General features: G+C 36.4%; 1 protein-coding gene across 4 annotated transcripts in view; it reads right to left on the bottom strand.

Moving 5' to 3' along the window:
* Positions 1–19,068, bottom strand: part of LOC110100162 (negative regulator of systemic acquired resistance SNI1) — a 66,732-nt gene that overhangs the window by 34,712 nt on the left and 12,952 nt on the right. For all 4 annotated transcript variants that reach the window (XM_028698935.1, XM_028698934.1, XM_020827589.2 and 1 more), the window contains 5 exons: positions 15,147–15,228; positions 15,021–15,070; positions 14,641–14,856; positions 14,482–14,552; positions 14,319–14,388 (listed from right to left, as the gene is read on the bottom strand). In XM_028698935.1, the coding sequence (XP_028554768.1) occupies positions 14,319–14,388; positions 14,482–14,552; positions 14,641–14,856; positions 15,021–15,070; positions 15,147–15,228 (489 nt within the window). The remainder of the gene's footprint in view (positions 1–14,318; positions 14,389–14,481; positions 14,553–14,640; positions 14,857–15,020; positions 15,071–15,146; positions 15,229–19,068) is intronic.

The raw sequence follows: 19,068 nt of genomic DNA, 5'->3' as shown, positions 1-19,068 counted from the left end.
GGATTTTTATTGCCATCAAATATATTGAATTTGGGCACAGAATATCCCTTTGGATACAGCACCTGATCGTACTCTGCTGGGTACGAGCAACCTTTGCCTACTAATTTCTCTGCTTGTTCAGCAGCTATAATGGCTTTAATCTTTTCACTGATTAAGCCTTCAAGCTGTGTTGCAGTTACAGCTTCAGAGGCGCTCGCCACATTTTGTGGATTACGCTAGCGGGTAGGATCATCAATTTCTTTGCCACCTTCAGGTACACCTTTCACTCTTGGGGCTTGCGGCGCTTGGAGATTTTGAGGATTTGCTGGAACATTATTCACAGCTTAGTTGATAGGCTGAGCCGGTGCATGACCCACAGAAGTTGTCTTCTGCATCATCTCCATCATAGCCGTCATCATCTCAGTCATTTTGTCATTTAACTGTGAGATTTTTTTATCTTTCTTTCGCATCTGTCGCCTCATCTGATTTCTCATTTCAACGAGTGTGATGTCTTCGCCAGCGAAGGGATTTTCTCTGACCTCTTCTTCTTCTTCTCCTTCTAAGAAGCGAGCACTTCGGCTGGCAATGGATCTAGCCCTATAGCGACGTCGATAAACACAGACACGGGGCTGTGATTGCTGGTCATCTTCATCTTCTTCATCTTTAACATCAATATGGCTGACCATATGAATCACCTCGATCTCCATGGTGTCTTTATCACCATATTCTTTTTTTTCTTCTTCTTGTACCTGAATTTCTGAGCGACGACGCCACTGAATTTCAGGTTCTTGGCTTGGGATGATTACTTCTTCGATCTGCGGACTGCGGTCAAAATGAACTTCTCCAGCTGAAGTAGGTGAATAACGGGATCTCCTGGAGGACTCTCCAGGATGTCGACCGTCACTATAATTGTCATTATGGGCCTTCTTTTGGACCCATCTCTGACGAGTTCTATTAGCAGGGGCGGATCTCCGGGAAGCCGCACCGGATGTCACACCCGATCTATCTTTTTCTTCAAAGATCCTTTCTTTTCGAGGCTTTGGCCTCCAAACTTATTTGCCTTTCTGCAAGGCACTTTCGGCGACGGATTCTTGGATCTGGGGTCCACGTGTCACGCCCCGATGTGCTATTTCTTCGTTCGGCTATCACGACAGATGAAAGCCTCTCCCTTGGAGGGGTTCCTCAAGCCTCAAAGTGATGTGGACATCGACCAGAGGTTCAGACATGTGTATCGCCGTAGACAGCGCAGATCGACGGCCGAGATTCAGAGTTTATATTTCTAGCTATTTATGTATTTCTTTTATGCATTGTTCTTTTACTTCCTATTGTACCCTTGGTCTAAGTTGAGTCATGAGTGTAGCCCTGAGGGCAAGAGAGTCATTGTATTTTCTTTTTTTTTGGGACCTATATATAGGCCATGTCATGTTGTATTTGGGCTTAATGAATTATTGAATGAAAAGTTATCTTTGTTTCCACTTTCTTGGCATGAGTGCTTGAGAGGGAAGAGAGCTCAAGGGGAGCATTTCGCAAGGCCCACCAATCGTCGGAAGAGTCCTCGATTCGTGGTTAGTTTTATTTTATCTTCTTGATCGTGTACCCATCCATTTCCTTCCCCCTCTCTCCCACAAGAAATTCCCCTCCTCATATTGCCGCCGCCCCCTGTGAGGAATCCACCGCCGGCCTTCCCCAAATTTTCGGCCGGCCATCTTGCCGGCGCCACCACCGTCATCCACCCGACCACCCACCACCACCGGCCACTTTCAACATTTCCCCCCATGCTCAAATTTTGAATTTCAAAATTATTTGAGTTCCTAAACTTTCCAAATTTGTCAAAACGCCATATTAGGAAAGTATGAAATGTCATTCAATCTAATTTTAAATTAGATTGGATCACTTTATTTTCATCCTAAATTGGATTTCTCTAATTTGGAAACTTGATAACTCACCACATCACCCCTCCCCTCTCACCATGCCGCCGGCCCCATGGGTTTATTCCCATCATTAATTGCTCCATTAATCCCTCTTCAATTTGGAATTAATATTTTAATTCCAAAACAAAATTCCCTCCCAAATTTCAAATCCTGAAATTAATTTCAGGATTTATTGCTAAAACTCCTCCCTTCCCCCTCTTGTAACCGCCGGCCTCCTCTCTCCTTGCCTCCCCCATTAATTCCCCTAATCAAGGCATTAAATCTAATTGATTGGGAATTCAAATCATAGGCAAATCCCTCCTAAATTACACAAAACTGAAAGCAAATCTCAGATTTGTGTAATTCCCCTTCATATCTCCTTCTAACCTAATTTCTTCCCCAAAACCTTCCCCTCCTTCCTTGCCCCCACCGGCCTCCCCCTCTGCTTCCTGCTCCCGCCGCCCCCCATCCCCCTTCTCTTGTGAATTGAGAAGCCCACGACAGAAGAAGGCGTCACTTCCCCTCCATCTCGATGTCGAATGGCGGATCCGGAGTTTGAGTGGGGTATTGTCTTCCAAGCCGACGGAAGCGTCGACATCCTACGGTCACCTTGCTTCGACGTAGGTTTTGAAGACGAAACTACCGTGGAGGAATACGTGGACAGAGTCGTGCCAATCCTTGCAAGCATCTACGACCGGAGATTTGCAAAGCACACTTGGAGTCTCGAGAGTCCAGCATTCACGCCCTCCTCGTCATCGTCGACCCCTCCGTGGCTCAAGACTCTTGGCATCGCAACCATCTTCATGGCATCCTTGAGTATACTAAGAGCCTTCTCCCGCTAAACCCGACATTGAGTGTAAGTGAGCAAGGTACTCGTAGTGAAAGTTCTTGATATTAACCGTTGGATTCTGTATTATTTTCCGCATTCGATTATTGTGAAACTTTTAAGATCTATCCATAATTGAGCTCAAACAACTAGCTTGTGATTGCTTATCATAACATTTTGATAACGGATAATTTCTTGAATCTCAACTTTAGATAATCTAATCTTATAAGCGGTAAACTTTGTAATTCTGAAATAATTTCATGTGCAATTCTTGAACGTTTCACATCACAAAGATCACTGGCCTTTGGAACTTTTTCTTCATTAGCCCTCTTTCTTTAACTGTCTTCAAAACTCTATGAACTCGAGCAGACAGGCGTTCGGGCTCTTTTGTCTTCTGAGGGGTCAGAGCTTCAGGGCGATGCTCCCAGAACGATTGCTTAAGCTCACCAGAAGAGCTATTTCTTTTTACCCACTTCAAGTTAGTGAACTTGTTCTGGGTGGGGATACTGATCTTTGGTTCACGTGCTGGCAGGTTGGAGAGATGGATTGGTACAGGCAGTTGTTGAGCACGTAGCTCTGTATTTCTCTTCCTCATTTGCCTTCTATTAAGCCTTCCTCCATATGAGGAAGCTTCAGTGTTATATTTCTCAGGTGCAGATAACCCGGTTGGCAGAGTGGTGGTGTTGGCAATCATCACAAAACATTTTCTTCCATCAACAACCCTCTTTGCAGTAAAAGTCTCACACTGGGATAATCTTTCAAACACAAAAACTTTTCCTTGAGCAGTATCTCTGGCAGTAGTCCTCGCAGAATGGGACCTTTCAGAAAGTTGTTCAGAGTTGACGCCGTACACAGGGCTGGCTGCAGCCATTGCAGTAGCTGCTGAGAATTCAAGCCCACCAAAGTGAATGGAGGCTCCAGTGTTTCCAGTCTCTATGACAACATTAGCCAAGTGAATCTTGGCTCCTCGTCCCAGTTGGACGGTCATCGGGGTATCCAGCATTTCCATTCTGCACAAATGAAAGGCAGAGGTTAGTGATCAGAATTGATACATCACCCCATACTTTTAAAATGCATAAATAACGCATAACAAATAATAGAAGCCAGAAAATTAGCATAGAATTAAAACCCTGCACATTGAATTTACAATGATTTTATTTAAATGATTGATTTGTTGGCTACTATAGCCTATAAATGACTAGCCAGAGATGAAAAGAGAAACCAATCCCCAGCGGAGTCGCCAGAAATCTGTGGGCTTCGAAAATTCGGCCCTGGCCTCCCCGCCGCGTTGATTTGATGCTTTTTATTTGGCAAAGGAGTTTTAACGGAATAAGTTCCGGGGTAAATTTTGGAAGTCAAATGGGTTTGTAGATAAGACACAACCCAGAGTTTTCGCCCTCATTTTGAGAGGACTTTATGATATCAATTCTGGTTTCCTATAGGCGCAAGCCCCTATAATTAATTACCCCTCCTAATCACAAGAGAGAACTTTCGATTAAGGCTAGTCGTCAATCAAACACGTATAGAATACGTGTTATCTGGCATATAGTAGCACCAATGGGTTTAGGAATTGGAGATTTGGAAAGTTTTGATATTTAAAATAGAAATTTCACCATCTTGCATTTAAAGTGGATGGTGGGGGAATGGATGATGGACTCGATCAAGATCCCTTGGTTCCGTCGTCCTGGGCCATCGTGGTCCTTGGTCTACTTAGTCAGAAGAGGTAGTCGACCCAACCTGATAGAAAATTCCTTGTCGGCAGCCATGGGTTGCTTCGTCCAAGGGTACCTTGTATACCTGGAGTGGGTATTTACCTAAGGGGACAAACTTGAATTCACCTTAACTAACAGAGGGCTTTGTGCTCTATCGATCATATCATATTGATTTATATCTCAAGGATTTGATGCCAATAAGGAACGTATCGGCTTTGGCCATAACCGATATTTCGTGGTGCCATTTGGCGGCAAAATCACTCGGTTCAGAGGGCCCCGGGTCGTCATAACCGTTTATTCTACAGTGCATTTGGCGGCAAAACTGCCGGTTAGATGACACGTACCACGTCCTTACTGGCATGAGATTGTTTGATAATGGATCCTAGTGATATTTTCGACTAGGCATTAGCTCTTTGTGAGCTGAAGTTATATTTGAATTTATCCACCTCGGCAAACTGTTGCGGATGATAGATGGATTTTGTTTTGAGTGATTGATGGATTTATTTTGAATTTTAAATATCTTGAAGTTTGGGATGGAATTTGAAAATTTTGGATTTTGAGGAGTTTGGATTTTGTGTAGACTTTTGGGAGACGTTTAAAAAATGCCTGAAATTAACCCTTCCAATTGAGATCTTCAATCAACGCGGCCATCATCGGGGTGTTTGGAGTCATTTCCATTTGTAGCTTGAATCTTATCAACTTAGGCAAGCTATTCATGCCTTTATTAGTGAATTCTCTTGACTCTGGATGGGATGCATTGTCATTCTAAGAGAAGAGTTGCATTAGCTGCATTTTATTTGATGGCGAAGCGGAGCGCTGGTGATTGGGCCTACAGAGGAAAAAGTTTCAGGGTCGTGTAAATACCCTAATTAATTGGCATGAGTTTATTGAGACATTCAGGGCATGGTTTGTACCTATATCTGCTAGGAGACAATTATAGAGCTCTTTTCTGAAGTTGATTCAGGGAAACATATCAATGATGCAGTACGATACAGAGTTTACTACTCGCTCCAGATATGCTCCATAATTAGTTGACACTTATGAGGAGAAGTGTTACTGATTTCTAAAGGGGCTCCAAGATGCTTTGAGGCAACCACTATTGGCACATGATATCATATACTTAAGTCAGTTAGTTGAGAGTGCCAAGAGGATAGAGACTGATCTGGTAGCAGTGCAGCAGCGATGGACTGCAAGTAAAAAGAGCAGGTTTGGACCTGTTGAGTTCAGAAGGGACAAACTATAGCAATTTCTTCTGGATCAGATAGATGCAGTGTTGATAGTTCTAGGGTTCAGTGAGTGAGGCCCCATTATGTCAGCAGTGTGGTAGAAGGCATAGTGGTCAGTGTTACAAAGCATCAGGCAAGTGTTTTCGCTGTGGTCAGTTTGGACATAGGATTGTTGAGTGTCCACAAGGTGGTTTTGATTTCAGAGGCTCTGCGCAGTCGACCGTGGATAAGACGAGAGCAATACCAGCTCGACCGTATACTGAGGCTTCTGGTAGCCGGGACATTGGTTCTATATCATGAGGTCAGCCTTCTTGAGGTTTACAAGGTGCAGGTAGTCATCCACGAGTTTATTGTCTGACGCAACAAGAGGCCAATGAGTCCCCAGATGTTGTGATAAGTACAACTTATATTTATGCATATCTTTGTCGTATTTTATTCAATTATGGTGCTAGTCATTCTTTCATATCTGAGCAGTATTTTGATTCTCTCGGTTTGTCATCCGTATTATTACTTATTTCTTTGACTATAGTTTTGCCTACGGGAGATGAAATGATAGCTAGTAGGGTTTGTTTTTTGTGATTTGAAATTTTCTAATCGAGTTTGGAGATTCTATTTGATTTTGCTACCTATTTTTGCATTTGATATCATTTTGGGTATGGACTAGATGAGTCGATATAGGGCTCAGATTGATTGCTTGAAGAAGAAAGTGACCTTGTATCAGAATGGTGAGAGCTTCATATTTCAGGTAATCAAAGGTGTTCTCTCTTGTTTAATTTCTTCTCTAGAAGTGGATAGACTTTGGAGGAAAGGTAGCATAATATTTTTATGCATATGTCAGAGATGACATAATCTCTTCTAATTCTGTGAATAGTGTCCCTGTAATTAGGGAGTTTTCGGATGTCTTCCTGGAGGAATTAGTGACTTTACCGTCGGATAGAGAGAGTTTTGCATCGATCTCTTTCCGGGTATTGTTCTGATCTCTAAAGCTCTGAATATAATGACACTTAAATAGCTTTACGAGTTGAAGGTTCAGCTTCAGGAGTTAGTTGACAGGGGATTCATCCGCTCTAATGTGGCTTCATGGGGAGAAAATATTCTATTTATGAAGAAAAATGATGGTTCAATGCGCATGTGTATTGATTACAGGGAGTTGAACAAAATCACTATTAAAAATAAGTATCCATTGCATAGTATTTATGATTTATTTAATCAGTTGGCTGGATGTTCAGTATACTTTAAGATTGATCTGCGATCTGGTTATCATCAATTGAAGGTAAGTGCAGAAGATGTGGCGAAGACTGCATTTAGTACGAGGTACAAACATTATGAATTTTTAGTAATATCATTTGAAGTAACTAATGCCCTAGCAATCTTCATGGATTTGATAAATAGGGTTTTCGTAAAGTATCTAAATCAGTTTGTGACCGTTTTTATAGACGATATTCTGATTTATTCTATATCTGAGGAGCATGTAAGACACTTGAGGACTGGTCTGGAGATTTTAAGTCAACATAAATTATATGCTAAATTTTAGAAGTGTGAGTTCTTGCTTAGGAGCATTTCATTCCTAGGGCATGTAGTGAGCAGTGCATGCATTTCAATAAATCCCCAAAAGATTCAAGCTGTTTCTGATTGGCCAAGGCCTACTACAGTTTCAAAAGTTCGTAGTTTCTTAGGCTGGCTATTATCGAAAGTTTGTTCAGTGGTTTTCTCGTATTTTTTTGCCTTTGACGAGATTGAGTCAGAAGTCAGTACATTTCATATAGACTCCGGAGTGTGAGGAGAGTTTTTAGTTGCTGAAGGATCATTTGACTTCTGCTCTGATTTTGGTTGTTTCTTCAGGCACTGGGTTCCGGGTTTTTAGTGACGCGTTATTGAAAGGTTTGAGATGTTTGCTGATGCAACATGGTAAAGTGATTGCTTATGCATCTTGGTAGTTAAACCACATAAGAGGAACTATTCGACACAATGATCTTGAGTTAGCTGCTATTGTATTTGCATTGAAGATTTGGAGGCACAACATGTACAAAGTCATATGTGAGATCTTTACTGATCATCAGAGCTTGAAGTATATGTTTACTCAAAATGATCTGAATTTGAAGCAGAGAAGATGGTTAGAGCTGGTCAAAATTATAATCTATATATTTAGTATCATCCTGATAAGGCTAATGTGATAGCATATACATTGAGTAGGAAGTCTTCAGGGACTTCTCTTTCGTTGCATACTTCTGTAGACTTTCTTATTCGAGATTTAGAGAAATTAGAGATATAGGTAATATCTACTAATACAGATCCAAAATTGTTAGCTCAGATGATTATTCAACCTACCCTACAGGAAAGAATTTAAGAAGCTCAGAAATCATATATAGAGTATCTGAAGTTGAGTGATCATATTAAGGCTAGTAAGAAACTTGAACTATCTTTATATGATTATGGAGTCATTATCTACAAGGATAGATTATGAGTTCCTTCTGTTGGTGATCTGAGAGCTGAGATTCTATATGAGGCACATTACTCGGGCTACACTATTCATCTAGGAAGTAGCAAAATGTACAGAGATTTGCGAGGAATGTTTTGGTGGCCTAGATTGAAGAAGGATATAATTGAGTTTATTTCAAAGTGTAAGGCATGTCAGTTAGTGAAGGTAGAGCATCAGTGACCAGGTGATCTTCTACAATGGTTACCTATCCCTGAGTGCAAATGGGAGGAGGCGATGATGGCTTTACTATAGATTTTCCCAAATCGAGACAGGGACATAATGCCACTTGGGTTGTTGAATGTTTGACAAAGTCAGTGCATTTTATTCCAATTCGACAGACTGATCCGGTAAACAGAATACCACCGATATATGTCAGAGACATTATCAGATTGTGTGGTGTGTCGAAGGTGATTGTATACGATCGTGATGGATGATTTACCTCCAAATTATGGAAAGAAATTCAGCATGGACTAGATACAAAATTACATTTCAGTACAATTTTCCATCCGTAGACAGACGGACGGTCCAAAAGGACTACTTAAATATTGGAGGATCTTTTGAGACTCTGTGTTCTGGACTTTGGCAGAAGTTGGGAGGATCATACTCCACTTATAGAGTTTGCATATAACAACAGATATCAGTCCAACATTAGCATGGCTCCTTATGAAGCTCTGTACGTAGGAAGTGCAAGACACCTTTATCTTTGATAGAGTTGGGTGACAAACATATAATAGGATCAGCATTTATGGATGACACTATAATAAATACTCAACTGATAAGAGAAAGATTGAGAGCTGCACAAGATAGACAGAAGAAGTATTATGATCAGAAATACATGCTAGTGAAATTTTAGGTTGGTGATTTTATTTATGTTAAAGTTAGTCTGATGAAAGGTGTCAGTAGATTTAGAAGAATCAATAAATTTAGTCCAATGTACATTGGACCTTTTAAAATTGTTGAGATGATTGGTAGTTCTGCTTCTAGGTTATTGTTACCTGATCATATGTCTGATATATATAATATATTTCATGTATCTTCTCTAAGGAAGTGGTATCTGATTCTGGAAATAGATTATATGATGATGATGGGAGGTTCATCCAAGTCTACACTACAGAGAAGAGCAAGATAGGATTTAGGCATATAATGACAAAAAATCAAGGAGAGAATAGATTCCAATGGTCAAGATACAATGGAAGCATAGGACCACTAAAGAGACTACTTGGGAGAAGAAATCTGAGATGAGATAGCTCTACCCAAGTTTATTCTGATGTATTTTGATTTAAGAATGTCGATGAAGACATTTTTTTAAGGTGGGTGGACTGTTATAACTCAAATTTTAAAAATTATATTTTTTTCTTGCAACATTTAAGAATTTATTCAGGAATCATTATAAGCCCAAATCATAAACCGTCTTCTCCATAACATCTATGTTGTTATTTCCCTAATTTTTTTCATAATTGTTGGGCACTAGTTAAATTTCTTAAGAAATCATCACATGATGGTACAAATGGGGTTTTTGGGAGAGTTAAATGTCCGTTTTGCAAATTGATTTCACCAAAATTTTCTAAATAAAATAAGGTCTTTTATGGATTTTTTTTATAATTTTTTGAATCTCTAAAAGAATTTTTATAAATTTTATACTGAAAATTCATTAAAATATTATTATTATATTATTATTTAAAAAATATCTTAAGTCACTAAGTTTAAAGTTATTTAAATTTCTTTTTATCATTTCATTCCAATTAATAGAGAGTTTTTTTTTTGTGAATTGAGAAAAGAGAGAGAGAGAAGGAAGCTAGATTTTGGCAGCCTTTATTTGCCAGTAGGATTACTGAATAAATTCAAACATAAGGGGAATGCAGGTTTACTGCCCAAATTCAAACAAACAAGGAATTCTAACAAAATATAAAAGAGACTAAATTTTAAATTAAATTGTCGAAAAAATCCTAAGTTGCAAAAATAAGAACTAGATTTAATAGAAAAATGACTCACGAGGAACTTGTAGCGAATTAAACAATCACCAATGAGCGTGAAACAAAACATTCATCCTAACTCCTAAAACGCTCATGTACACTCAAATCCATCAAGAACATGCTCTATGAATCGAATTTTGCATAAAACAAACTACACTGCGGCTCCCTATTTATTACCAGAAATTGATTACCTGTGGGGCCCACAAAACTAAAATCCAATCACAAAAAGACAAGGAAGGTACGCATGTGAAAGTGTGTAAATGTGCTATCTTAAGGCAACCGCATCGAATTCCCTACACGTGTATTAGAAGATAAAAAAGCAAATGCCAATGGAAAAATTAATCTAAAAATGCAAAATTGCATATACAACCCCATGATAGCATATTCACGCAAACAACTATCACGTCGGTCCTAACAAACAATCAATAATTATTTCACCTTAATTTTCTCTAATAAAAAGAAATGAACTAACCCATTGCAAGTCACTAGTATACTAGTGTCCTTACTAACACACATACCAGCTATTAAAACAAGATAACTTGTACAAATCCTCTGAATTTGTTGTACACCCCATGAATGAATATCTTTGAAAAGAAACAAAATAGTGCACTATTGTGTGTTACGGGTTGCACGGCTCATTCACTAAAGTGCATGAGACACATCAAATCTTCAAAGCACAATATCATATACGTGTCCTTTGGTTGTATAGTGCAAATGAATTGAAGACATACAAGTGCACTATACTAGTGCACTATGTAGCGTGTGCGCATACAGATGATCATGCAAATGTGCTTTATAAATGCACCAACATTCATGCAAACATGCAACAGCATCATGTAAATGCAGTTGTGCAGGTGCGTCGTACAAGTGTTTTATAAAACATGAAAGCGCATTGTACGAGTGCACATATGAACATGTAAATGAACGATATAACATGCAACTGCATTATGCGCACACTAAGAAATATACAAATGCATCATTCATATGCATTGAAATACATGGAAATATGCTATGCATATACATCAAGAATCATGCAAGTGCAAAATGCAGCATGCAAATCATACGAATGCATTATTCAAATCATGCAAGTGCATTATGCAAATGTATTCCATACATCATAAGCATATATTAATCATCATGTAGATGCATTATGAAAAACATGTAAATGCATTATGTCTCTAATGCAAATGCATTAAGCTAGTCCAAATGTATCATGCCAATTATATACATGCAAGTCATTATGCTAATGAATTATGAAAATCATATAAATATAATGAGCATTATGCAAATCATATAAGCATAATGATCATTATGCAAATCATATAAGGATCATTATGCAAATCATATAAAGTGCATTAATCATCCTGTGAATGCATTGTGCAAATGTATTAAAAAAATATGCAAAACATTTGAAAAAAATTTGAACGTCCATATGGACCCCAACGAGTGCATTGAAACCTGAAGCTGTCTTCAAATGAATGCAAGTGCAACATTTAAGGATGTTGTGCAGACTGAAAAATGATAAATGAATTTTAAATCTAGAGCTCTGAAAAGTGTTTAAATGCATAATGCAAATGCACTAACGGGCACGCACATCAATTAAAATAAAATTCAAATTACCTGCATATGCTCCAACGAATACATTGCACTATTAAATCCTTGTATGAGTATATTTCACGGGCTAACAAGGAAAAACAAATCTAAAATTCCGAGCCTAATTCTCCTCCTTGAAAAGAAAGAAGTTGACAAACCCAGAACCCAATGAATGAACGTGCAATTAAGAAGCTAATGAAATATTTAATTTTTAATCTCACATTAGGCCTTCAAGGTCTTTTATAAGAAATTTCATTATTTAAAATACAAGCCCCGAATAATTCGCAAAGTTGGTATCAGACCTAATCCTCAATTAGCAAGCAAACAGAGCTGACATGGTCCAAATAATATAATGTTTCATGAGTTAAAACAAAGACCCGAATCTCAGATCAAATCCGTTGTCTCAAAAAGATTGAAGTTGACAAGGTTTGCGTTAGCAAGCAAATATAAAGCTGTGAAATATGCAAAAATATTTAATTTATATGGTCACATTAGGCCTTCAAAACCTTATTTAAATAAAATTCATTAGAAACAAATATAAACTCGAGTTTAAATGTTCATATAATGATTCATAAGAGATGATGCACGTGTTCGATCTTGTCTTATAAATAGATAAAGTTTACAAGGTCAATTACCGATGACGAGCATGTTGAATGTGAATATCAACTCAAAGTGATTCTATTTTAACAATGCCCCAAAACTCCTATAAAATACAAATATATTTAAAATAATTTTAACGACACCCCGATGCTAGCCGTGTTGAAAGTTAATCTCAACCATAGGTGATTCTACATTTTCAAATGCCCCCAAATCCTAAAAGATTTATCACTTAGGTGTTCAAATTTTAATAAAATTCTAAGGCTCATATTTATCAAAGTTTAAATATTTAAAATAAAATAAAATCAACTAAAAACTTTAAAGCAAAAGCCTATTCAACATCCGTAACAATTTGTCAAGGCGGATAAATTCAAGAATAACTTCAGCTCATAAATAGCAAATATCTAGTCAAAAATATCACTAAGATTTATTCTCAATCAATCTATTATCAATTAAAATGTGACAAATGTCCTCTAGCCCATGGTTAGGCCCAACGACTAAACAAAATTTGTAGCTTGGCCCAACATCGCCATGTGGTAAACAATTATGATGGATCCTCTAATAACTGGTTTGGCCTAATGGCTCAATGGTCTAGCCCAACAACTCTGTATGGTGAATGATTATAACTGAGTCCCTCTATCCTGGTGGTTTGGCTTAATGACTCCACTAAATTATAGTCACAACTAAAGCTCGTATGCTTTTCAATAGCTAATCCCCTTGAGTGATGAATCATAGGATAAAACACAAAGCCCACTGTTAGCTAAGATTGACTCAAATCTATCCTCTTTGACAATCATCTTAGACAAATATTCACCCCAATTCTATAAAATACACTTGGACAAAACAACTCATGGCTGCCAATAATGATCCTTCAGTCAGGTTGAGTTGATTGGCTGCCTCCTCTTACTAAGTAGACTATAAACCACAATAACTTGAGACGATGAAACTATAGGATCTTGATTGGACTAATCATCATTCCCTAACCATCCGCCTTATATGGTGATGAATTTCAAATTCTAAAAATTCAAAATTTAAACCAAAAATTTATTGCTATTATACGCTAGAAACTAAGTGTCAATTTAATTACTAGCCTTAACCATAAATTCTCTCTCATTATCGAGAGGGATAATTAATCATAAGGCTTATGCCTATGAGAAGCCAAATCTCAGATCATAAAATCTTAACAAAATGAGAGTAAAATCTCTAAATAGTGTCTTATCTAAAATTCAATCTACCTTCTAAAAATTTAACCCAAAATCTAATCTAATTAAAACTCTCCCTGTCGATAAAAAGGCGTGAAGAAGCTAGAGCATGAATTTTCGAAGGCCACAGTAAACAAGCAAAATATCCAGGACCAGTGACTAGATTTGACACCTTCATTGTTGGAATTAATTGAGTAGTGGATAACTCCTTTTTATCTTTTAACCCCAAACCCAAGGAGTTCTTGTCTGCCAGACTCATGGAGTCCTCTGAAGCTACTTCACAACATACCTTGGAGCTTTCGAAACTCGGGTTACCAAGCAATACTCCCGCAAAAAACGATCAACTCCTGATCCCCGAGCACCCATCAATTTTTTGTTTTGAGGAAACATCAAGTTCTACCAGCCTTAGGCCTGACTCGAGAATGCCTACAACACTTCTGATTAATTGGCTCCTATGTCAAACGGGCGGAGTCAGTTGGATAGTGTTGGATGCATCTCGAAAAAGCACAAATCTATGGCCAAATTTTCATTTTTTGTTCTTTAATTAGTTATGTTTAATCACTTTTTTTAACAATATCATAATACCATATTTAGCTAACATCATCAAAAACATTAAGATCATTGACATTTATACAAAATTAATGCCCCATTAATCCCCTTCTTCACCCCCTCCCTCTTCCCATTCTACCTTTGAGCTTGCGCATCAATTGATATTGAATAAATTGCATTTGAGCATTTCTAACCAATTGATGTTTAAAAACATTTAAAATCAGACATGTTTGCGAAAAAAAAAACGTAATCAAGCAGAAAAATATGCTTGCCTCAAGAAATGGGGATAACTGATCTTTATTATATGTCAGCTCATCAAGAATGGTATCTAAAATGGTAGCCCTGCATAAAAAAAAAACATTTACCAAAGAGAATTAAATGGGCACTATAATGTTTAAACAAAGGTCCCTTCTCCACCAAAGAAGCATATGAAACCTGAAGCTATCTGATCTTGAAGTTAAACCTAATTTCTCGGCTTCTTTCCGAATCACATCAAGCTCCATGATCTGATAGAAGAAAAAAAAGGCTTAATGGCAGCAATGGTGGGCATCATAATACTTAAATAATGACCCAAAAGATCTCTAAAAATCTTACCAATATCAAAAGTTTCTGTACAGCATCACAAGCTTTTCTTTGAATTTCAGGGAATGCAAAGGGCAGACCAACATTGCAACTTTGTGGTAGATCACCAGAAATGCTTTCTTGGACTTTCAAATCTGTATGACAGATGTTGGCCTCATGGAAGAATCTAGTAGATACGACTGACAAGCAATTATGGACTAAACTCTTATAGTTCATTTTTCTTGATGCCTGAAAGTAATTTCAAACTAATGTTTTTCTGATCATAACCAAAAATAAATATAAAAAACAAATGCCTTAAGAACTAAAGACACCAATAAGCCTGGAAAGAAAAAGTTCATTCTAAACCTAAATTACATACAAAATTGATATTTATGAAGTCAAAGAAGAATTACCACAAGCTGGCTGAGCACGGATTCCCTTAAAAAGACCCAGTTTAATGTTTCTGAAATTGACTCAAACACGGATCAGTATGATAGCAAATAGAAAGAAAAAATCATGCAAGAAGTATATTTACATACCCTTATATAAAGTATGACGAGGCAAGAAATCAGCTTCAAGCGCACGAACAAGATACTGAAACAACAGCATGTTCTGCACGGTCTGTACGAACAAAAGTTTTATCCCAATTTTCAAGTAAGAAACAAAATAAAAGTTATTAAGGATAATAAAGTAGAAGTCCATGATGTCATAACAGCTACAAAATTAAATTTTCTGAAAACCATTCAAACTGAACCCGACTTCCATTCATACAACTTTATGGCATCTTCAAGCACCAGGAAAATTAACTATCTATAGTTTCAAAATTCAGCAGCAACAAGAGGCTCAGATATATCAATTCTAAGCAGCAACAGTTTCATGTAAGTAATTTACCATTTTCAAATATGCTTTATGAAATTCTCAAGAAAAAATGCTTTATAAACAACCTTTTAGATAAAATGTTTAATTGCGTCAACTATAGAAGCCAGGAAATATAACCATACTGATTCGTTCCATACAGCATAAAAGAGACATTAGCTCTTCCTTGCTGTTCCTGCGGTGGAGGCTGATTGGGGTTAACGAAGAAAAGAGAGAAAAGGAACTAAGCAGCTCCATGTCCTATAAAAGCATGTACCTGCAGAATAGAATCTTTTCTCCCTCCATCTCTCCAATACAGAAACTATAAACTCACAAGAAAGTATAATTCACTTAAAATCTTAGACTATCTCAGATTTAATCAACACTTAAAATCAAACTTGTGAAGCATAAGAACTCTTTAAAGGGATGATGTCTAGTTTTAGATGGCATGTCACGTTCTATATAATTTTCTAAGGAAAACTCCAACCACTCTTGGAATGCTTAGAGAGAATGGATGCATTTTGATCCCATAAGCCTAGAGTTGTATAATAGAGTTTTGCTGATAACATGCATAATTTGGTTGAGATATTTTAGACTATTTAGGCTTTGTGCATAGCTTAACACTAAAAGTCTAAAACTATAGAGTATACACTAGAGAATAAAAATGAATGTGTTATGCACAATCCAAGAACATACAGGACTCAGATGAATAATGTAACTCAAGAAGAAATGTTAAGCTCAAATTTTACTAAGCCAAAGTTTCATGAGTAGCCACAGGCAATCCAGATCGTCAACTAGATAAGTAAAATTTTGGAGATTTGATATAAATAAATATATATAATATATTATATATATATTATATATATATATATATAATATACAGTGTAATATAAATTAATGAAACACTAGCATTACACCACAGTGGAATAATGAAAATGGAACTAATGAGAAATTACATTAAAATTGCCATTACTACAAATTGACCATAACAAATTATATTGCATGATATTAATCGTACTGTGCGATATACTCTATATTCAGATAATTCTATCAAATCAATTTGCATAAATAAAGGGGTTTTCTAATATATGTGAAATAATCATACTGTATGATGTTTATCATATCATTCAATCATATGTAAATTCAAATTAAAACCGTCATACTTTTTTTCCTTATTTAGATTAATTAAAAAGTAAATTAGTCGTATTGTACAAACAAAGGGAATTATAGGACAAATTGATAGACATTAGGCTTAACTAATCATATTATATAATGTTAATTTGACCATACGATCGACCAAAACACAATTTGCATTATACAAATCAGTTCATAATGATTATATTGTACAATTTGTATATCATTCTAAACAATCTCCCATAATTTTTTTTTTTACACAACTTATTCTAAATTGTAGTTTTAAGGCACTTAATATAAATAGATTCTTATTTACCCTAAAATGCAAGAGAGACCAAAAAAAATACAAGAAAATAGATGAGTTAGCTTTCGGGAGAAATCATTTACCCTTTGAATTTTAAATTCTAAAAAGAGAAATCCCATTGTGAGGGTGCACTACTTGGTTGTTTCCCCACTATTCTTTTACCTTGCTCTTAAAATAATTTTTTGAAATGTTAAGAACATTTATGTTGTGATTTTAATGGATCCTTGAGATCTTAAAAGACCCCTTAGTGCTTTTGTTAACTAGTCGGTGGTCTAGAGTAGCACACTTCTAACTTTAAGTAGAGGGTCTAAAATGTATCCAATAATGAGAGAAGTTTAATTGCCTTTGCCTTTGCAAAAGGAGTAGTTAATGGAAATCTTAGGAAGAGGACTCGTGTGGTAAATTTAGGCTAGTAGATCGAACCACTATAATCCATTTATGCTCAATTTTTCTTATTTGTACTTGTACCATTACTTTTGACAACTTGCTAATTTTTCTTTACTCTTGTTCAACTGATATACTAGTGGAGGATGATGATTATGTATTCTGAACAAATCATTAGCTTATTCTCAAATTATGATATTAAAATTATGGATTCTTGAAAAATAATCTTAAATATTTTACTCAATTTAGTGGTCTCCAAAAATATACCTGACAGAAGGATCTGTTGATCCAAGGGTACCTTATAAACTTGGGATGATATTTGTCAAAGGGACAAATTCGAGTCAATTTAGCTAACAAAAGGCTTTGAATCCTATCAAATGTACCTCATGATTCATTACTCAAGTACTTTAAATACATTAGGGAATTATGGGCTCTAGCCATGACCGTAACTTAATGTTACCATTAGTGGCGAAACTACCATATTAAAGGACCCTATACACAAACTTTTACTATTGGTGTTATTTGGCAGTAAAACCAACAATTAGATGATATATGTCACATCCTTACTAGCAGGATATTATTTGATAATGAATCTTAAAGATATACTTGATTGGGCATTCGCTCTTTATAAGTTGAACTTACTCTTGAATTTATCTCCCCTAATATACAATTGCAGTGGGTTAATGGATTTTAATCCGCATAGCATTCTCAAACCTTAAATTTAGGAGCTAATATATAGATCGGAGCACAAGTAGATGTACTCAATTTTAAAAAAATACTTTAGTTAGGCTTGTTTTTTACACCACATAGCATTATTGGATATTATATTAAGCATTTAACACACTCTTGTCGAAGCTCATCTGGTATATTGAAACTTCTTTTAAATGTCATGCACACTTTTGAATGCATTTACAAATTACAGAGCACGTATTTTAATGCATTTGAATAATGCTCTTATACACATTTCAATGCATTTTGCATGATGAACTTACAAGTATTTCAATGCATTTTGCATGAAATACTTGCAAAATACATTTATCCATTTTTATGCATTTACGAGATGCACTTGCGCATTATTTAATGTGTTTGCATAATGCATTTACACATTGTTTAGGGTGCATGATGCATTTGCGTGTCCATTATTGCATGTTATTTAGTACACAAGCATGATGCACTTGCACATTGCTTAACACACTTGCACAATGCATTTGCACTCTATTTAATGCATTTGCATAAATATATTTGCATGCTATTTAGTATAGATGCATATGATGCATTTGATTTTATTAAATGCACTTGCATAATGCATTAGCACAATACATTTGTACACTCATTTAATGCAATTGCACATTACATTTTGCACTGTCAACGCACTTGTATGATGCATTTGTATAATGCACTGACAAGTTTTTCAAAATGTTATATTCTGAGTTCAAAAATTATTTTGTTATGTTGTATGCTTGATTTTAAAAAAATTAAATATGACTTTGTGCAAAAATGAATCAATTAAAAATATATATGTCACGACCCGGCCCGGTTAGCTCGTAAATACGAGGCGGGAACGAGATCGGACATGTAATATAATTAACTAATCATTCTCAAGTAAATAAAACTATTCAATGAAATCTTCTGTAGACAAAAAGCGCCTCTAAAGAATATTGCAAATCTAATGAGTGTCATAAGCTAAAGTTCATTCGCAACTGTGTTTTCTTGCTTGCATTGGCTCTTTAAATTTTTAATATTCAATGATTGCTCATGATCGTAGGCGAGTTCTTTAAACTCGT

This window comes from Dendrobium catenatum, unplaced genomic scaffold (genome assembly GCF_001605985.2).
Source record: "Dendrobium catenatum unplaced genomic scaffold, ASM160598v2 fragScaff_scaffold_1183, whole genome shotgun sequence".
Lineage (NCBI taxonomy): Eukaryota > Viridiplantae > Streptophyta > Magnoliopsida > Asparagales > Orchidaceae > Dendrobium > Dendrobium catenatum.
Note: the sequence above shows the minus strand (reverse complement) of the source record. Positions and strands in the feature narration are given on the sequence as shown.